At 49.9% G+C, this 6,060-nt stretch overlaps 1 protein-coding gene across 1 annotated transcript; it reads left to right on the top strand.

Moving 5' to 3' along the window:
- Window positions 1-3,934: 3,934 nt before the first annotated feature.
- GUITHDRAFT_155748 (hypothetical protein) lies at window positions 3,935-5,406 on the top strand. Its single transcript, XM_005821338.1, has one exon. The coding sequence runs from the start codon at window positions 4,125-4,127 to the stop codon at window positions 4,569-4,571; it is 447 nt and encodes a 148-aa protein (XP_005821395.1). The 5' UTR covers window positions 3,935-4,124; the 3' UTR covers window positions 4,572-5,406.
- Window positions 5,407-6,060: the final 654 nt, after the last annotated feature.

Here is a 6,060-nt window from a genome sequence, read left to right as displayed (position 1 = left end):
CCCTGCCGTACGACTTCAGTGCGCTTGCGTGAGGAGGCGCATCGACTTGCTCGGACATGTTGCATGCAAGTGCAAGACTGGATTGCAGGCTGCTGCTTCAACGAGCAGGAGAGTACTGGCTGAATGAATGGGCTCCACTTGCGAGCATTTGGTACTTGACCTGTCCTATCCATGACTCGTTGTCATACACTGTGCAATATTTGCCTCTCGGCTCAGACATTGGCTTCTTCTTTCGAGTTATTGAAGCGGCTGAGCATTAGCTCGTGGGAGGATACCAAGCTGCCCATCTCAATCCGACCGATGAGGGCTTAGGGGTTACTGAGTCAGGCGCGGCAACTCACCTGACTCGGTCTGAGCAGATAGCAAAAGACGCCCAATGGTGCTGCAGTAGCTCTAGGCCGACAAGGATGAAGTACTTGTGAATGATCTTGCAACAGATCGTTAGTTCCAACGCACATCTCTACGACATGGGTATGATGGTGCGAAACGCAATCGATGATAACATCTATGATCATACAAGACCGATATGCGGATCTCGAGACGAATCCAATGTGCCAATTCAATTTTGATTTTAAACAGCAAAGGTAAGTCACGCATACTGAAATGAATCTTTTGAGCTGGAAGCAAGCAAATTGGATCCGTATGCCCATTGCATCGTCTAGAGAAATGAGACAGATGGGTGGTTCATCAAGTCGAGCAGTGATGTCAAAAGGTCAGCATTGATCGGAGACCCGTCGGAGCTGTACTCCATGTCTAGCTGATGCCGTTTGAGTCAAGGTCGTTGTCTAGGGCCAGCAAGGAGATGAATCACCTATTCAGTTCCACCTGACCATGAAGGCTGTGCCGATGAATACTAGCCTGCTTTTTGCGTAAATCGTCTTTCAAAAACTTTGACAAGTGCATGGTAGTCCCAGCAAGGTGCAAGAAAGCAGTCTGACTGCTGCTGGCGTCTATGTTACCCAACGTCGATCCAAACCTGAATATGGAATCCAGACAACATGCAAGCACAAGGCATGGCAAGCATGGTTTACCTCAAACCATGATATCAATCCACGCTGCATCACAAAGTAAATATGAAAACTTTCGACTACCAAGACGCGTTACACCCTAGGTCTATGTCTAAGCAGCCAAGAGACGAATACTCTTAAAACCTCAAAAGATAAAGAAGCAGGTGTGAACACAATCGAGTTTATTCTCGATGCTAGGAAGCAACAGGGAAAGGACACGTGACAAGGGAAAACCCAACAAGGAGCCTGTATCATGGGCGCCATTCTTGTTGCCTCCATCCTTCCAGGATCTTCTCCCTTGGACCTGCACACGTCCATGTTTGTACTTCCGGCCACCTTGAGAGCTCGAGCCTGTGGTGGCAATTGATGAAATTGTCATATCTCCCCATCCTCGGCTTGTCGAATTGAGTCTTACACCATGCAGGCTCCTGTTGCAGATTATCGAGTTGAAGAACCAACTGCGACAAGAGGCTCGGCGGTAGATACCTCTCCTGGAGCTGTCGCTTCAAGGTTCCAAGAGATCTAGTGCCGCAATGACCCAGTGCGAGCTATGCAATTTGGTAGAGCTCGAGGGCATACTGGACTGCATTGACCCACGTCAGCGTATTCTTCTGTCGATTCACATCCCCAACTCAATGGCGGGAAAAGCCGATGCCGGCGGCGAGGCCATTGACTAAGCGGAGATCTTTTGAGGAGGCTCCCTTGCATCCTTCCCCATGGCGACCGCGGTGCATGGAGACCATCGCCCCGGTTGTCGGGGTTGGCTCCACACTTGCGTGAAGGTGCGGTCTTGTCCCAGGTCATCAGCGTCCCCCAAGAATTGCCAATCATTATCTGAAAGTTGATGTTCAGAAGTCTGCTTCAAAGCAGCCTGACAAGTATTGTATGACATACAGGAATCCAGAAGCAACACAGCGAATGCTCAAGGCACCTCCGCTGGATCACACACAAATGAAGTTTATTTGATAACACGAACACACTATCGGTTCGTGGCACACACAGCAAGGGAAGGACAGAGCACCTTAGCAGTTGTCGATGATTGTCCGCTTAGGTCTGTTGCCTGCTCCTCGAGGTTCATCAAATCTCCAATCGTACCAGTTCAGGAGATACCACCCGTACTTTCCACCCTCTGTCACCCATCGTGGCAGACTCCACGGTTTCAAACCGTCTGAAGACTCTTCGTCGAGGAACTGAAGGTAATCGGGTTGAGAGTGTCGAACTGTCCGGTAGATCTCGTGGAGAAATCAGAGATCTGGCAACATGTAGCTGATGGACTGGAACCTGCTTGGGAAGAGCCCTGCTTGAGTGCTTTCACATTGACATTTGTTCTGATACAACGCTGTGACTCGCTCTTGTGCACCAGGCCCAGTCAGCCCAGAGATCGTAAAGATTGTAGGAGTAGACGATGTCGGGAATGAGTAGATGGTCATGGATGGTACGATCGTCACAGTGATGCACTGAAATCTTGGTTGATACCATCTGTGTTCCCTGGGGGTTCTGCAGCGAAGGCAGAAAGGCTCACTTCAGTGCAGTCAGTCGATGTGGTTGCGGGCCTCTCGTACACAGACACGAAGGCCATCTGTTGCCACTCCTCGTTGATGCCTCCGAGAGGCGGCAGAGATCCCAGACCGTTCTGCTTGGATGATGTGTCATAGTTGAGATACATGCTCACTTTGCTGATGAAGACTCCTGTCACGACGCTAGGCGCATTGCTGCTCAGCCTCAGACGCAGCATCGCTCGCTGAGCGTTCCACTCACAGTAGTCAAACACGTCCGCCCGGAGCTGCTTCAGGTCGAAAGCATTCGATGATAAATCTCCGACGATTCCCATGCATCCAACTGCTCCTGGTCCACTCACAGACAGTGACAGGTCGCTCGAGATGGCTTGCTGCCAAGGCTCCTGTACAGACTGAGAGATCACAATGCTGTTCTCTTGTGACATCCAGCTGATCGTGCTCTCAGTGCTCTAGGTGCTTCCACGAGATGCACCGAAGAAGTTCGATCCTCCGGTGAATCCTGGCATGTAAACCTCGACCACATGCCCAGGATACAGAATGCTGGTGTGCTTCGATTTGGTCAGGGTGTTTCCAAGCTGACCCCAGTAGATCTTCAAGTTGGTCGCCTTGAGATCCTTGACGCCATGGTCGAAGTGCAGTTGAGCCATCTCGGCTATAGTTCCAACCGTGGTGGTTGATCCGACAGTGAATGATTGCCGATCGGCATGTACAGCTGACGAGCAGCAAGCAAGAAGCAGCCATACCGACATCTGCATCTGTCATCAGTGATGTCACTTGCGAACAAGCACCGATCATCAGCTTTTCCACCCTCACCTGCCTCATGCCTTGCATGCGCGCTGAGCAAAGCGGCCCTTCACAGGGCTACAATAAAATGTTTCCAACTTTGACTTGAAAATGAAACATTTTATTGTATCGATGTGGCAATTTGTACATGTTTATAGGCAAATCTATCGAAGAGCTTCAAGTTTTTATGATCTATTAGCGAGGGCACCAGGGCAGTAAATTTCACTAGAACAGAATTTCAAAAAAATGAAAAGATTCGGCTAAGAAAATCACCCTACCCTTGCCCCTCATACAACACTGCAAAGTACCCCTACCTGAATAGCTCGACAAATAAGTTTAAAACATTATATGAGGGTACCAGTCTAAATACATGTGGGACCCGTGATTTCGAGGGGTCCTACATGAAATTTAAAACTTCTATATATATTGTATACTATTATATGACGGTAATGGTACAAATTGCTGGCTGTTACAGTACCCGGCATATTCCCCTCACATGAACGGGTATGCGAAATCAAGTCACGTTTCCGGTCAACTTTCGGAAGTTCAGTCTCAGTGGAACCCGGGTGACCAGCGGCGCCCCGGCCCGGCACCCGGCCCGGCGACCTGGCTATCCGATCGGGCCCGGACTCCGGACTCTCTGTTGAAGCACCTGATAGGAGGAAGCTTCACCTCAGACAATGCCAAACAATCGACGTGGCTCAAGTGCACAGATGCTTAGAGCCTCGGAATGCGTCCCTGGAGAAGACAGCAACAGCTACAATAAGGACGACGTAGGAGAATCATGAAGAAGACAGCAAGAACTTAGGACTCGTGGATGGCAGCAGGAGATAAGCGAGTCAGCTTATATCAGTCCACGACAGGACAGCAGATGACACGGTGGCAGGATACGGCTACGCTCAAGGGGAGATTGGAAGTATCACCCCTGAAGTCATGGACATGGGAGAACAAGGGGTCTGATCAAAGAAGACAGTACTATCATGATCATCTTAGCGGAGGACATACAAGGAATGCACGAGACCACCTCCAAGCATGCTCCTACGGAGACACAGGACCTGTCAAGGTCAAGGGAGCAGCTACGTCAACTTCACAGAGAGCGTTGGATGAGAATCGAAGACCTCGTCATGTCAAGCCTATGACTCTTTCTCAGGGGACCCTCAAGGTACGGAACCAGGCCTCGGACCGGTCGAAGAATCATATCGCAGATAAGAAGCGTAGAGTACCGGTAGTGGTAGTTCCTAGGACCGGGCAGCCCCTATTTTAGGGACCGAGGAAGAGGAAGAAGGGCCGCACGCATTTGCAGGACAGGGAAAGGAGAACGAGGTGTATAGTCTCTGTGAGACTGGATTGCTTGAAGTAAACAAGCTTGACCATCCATACCAATCTCTTATCACCTCCGTTTGTTCTCTGTATCCTGATATCTTTCCTGCGCGGCCATTCATTCGTGATAACTATTACCACTGCTACAGAAACTTGCAGTCGGTGCTATCACTGTCTACTTCGGGTGTCACTGCTAGGCTGTGACTGTGTCACCGTCTGTGGAGAGAAGGTTACTGGGAACTTCAACATATTCTAAAAATTTTAGAATATCAGTGCCTAGATATTCTATTTCTCGAGAAACCTTGTATCACGGCAACCAGTGGACTCTTACTCTCACATTCGGAGTGACATCAGCTGGAGAGTATCTGTGGAGTGACAACGGTAGTAACTGCTGAGCCTGGAGTCAAACATGGGTTCCGATATCAAAATGGCCTCTCAAGCCTCTCAAGCCTAGCCGAGCTCCCTGTACCTCGTCAGGGAGGGAGATGGATGATGCGAAGTCACAGGGGACCCACTTCATCCTGAGGTCATCTGTTCGACACCAGAGACAGTCAGGGAGGGTTCACTAAATGAACAATCAAAATCAGGCTGAACCTCTGAGAACATCTGATGATGACATCAGCATCGAGCCTCGCATCATCCCTATGTCAAGTGACATGGACGAGTCACAGGGATCCCCCAAGCAGAGCCAGGAGTCGCACAAGATGACGACGAGGCCACAATACAGCTCTCCCACCATGATGATGAGTGTGGCAAAGAAGCTGAGGGGTGACATGACAGCGAGAAAATCTCGATGATGGAGGGATCAGTCCTGATCAAAGTCGCTCTGAATGTCAAAAGTGACAAGAGCTGTTTTCAATCCAACCTCAAAGCCTGTACGTGGCCAACAGTGAGGAGAGGAATTACCTCATGATTCCACTGGTCAAGCGCCGTGATGTTGATACGGCAAGCAGAGCACGGCAGATGAAAGCTTGAAGGTTGTGAAGACCGAGGAAGGGAGACGTCCCAAAGCCTCGTTACAAGCCACTATATTGTGATGGCGACGTGATGACACTGTGACGAACCAACTCTACAGCAGAGTTGAAGAAATGAAAGGCAGCTTGAAGCGCCAAGCCTTCGCAAGACGAAGAAGCAGACGATGAAGATATACCTTCGATCGAAGTTATGAAATGATGCTGCAGAAATGAAGGAGGTCCCAAGTCGCCAGGCACATCAGGGCTGATGGGCGCTGAGGAGAACCTTTCAGTACCATGCACAGCCCTACTGCGAAAGTCAAGTCAAGAGGCTGATCGCTTATGGAAAGAGGAATATCAAGTCTGATGAGCAAGACCATACAGCTTCAAGGCAGACGACCGGCAGAGACCAATCATGAGTCCACTTGCTGTCAAGCAACAGCTCCCGCCTACTCTAGGCAAGGGAGGGAATACTGCGGC

The sequence above is a fragment of the Guillardia theta genome (assembly GCF_000315625.1).
Source record: "Guillardia theta CCMP2712 unplaced genomic scaffold GUITHscaffold_146, whole genome shotgun sequence".
NCBI classification, from domain to species: Eukaryota; class Cryptophyceae; order Pyrenomonadales; family Geminigeraceae; genus Guillardia; species Guillardia theta.
This window is presented reverse-complemented; position numbering and strand designations above follow the sequence as displayed.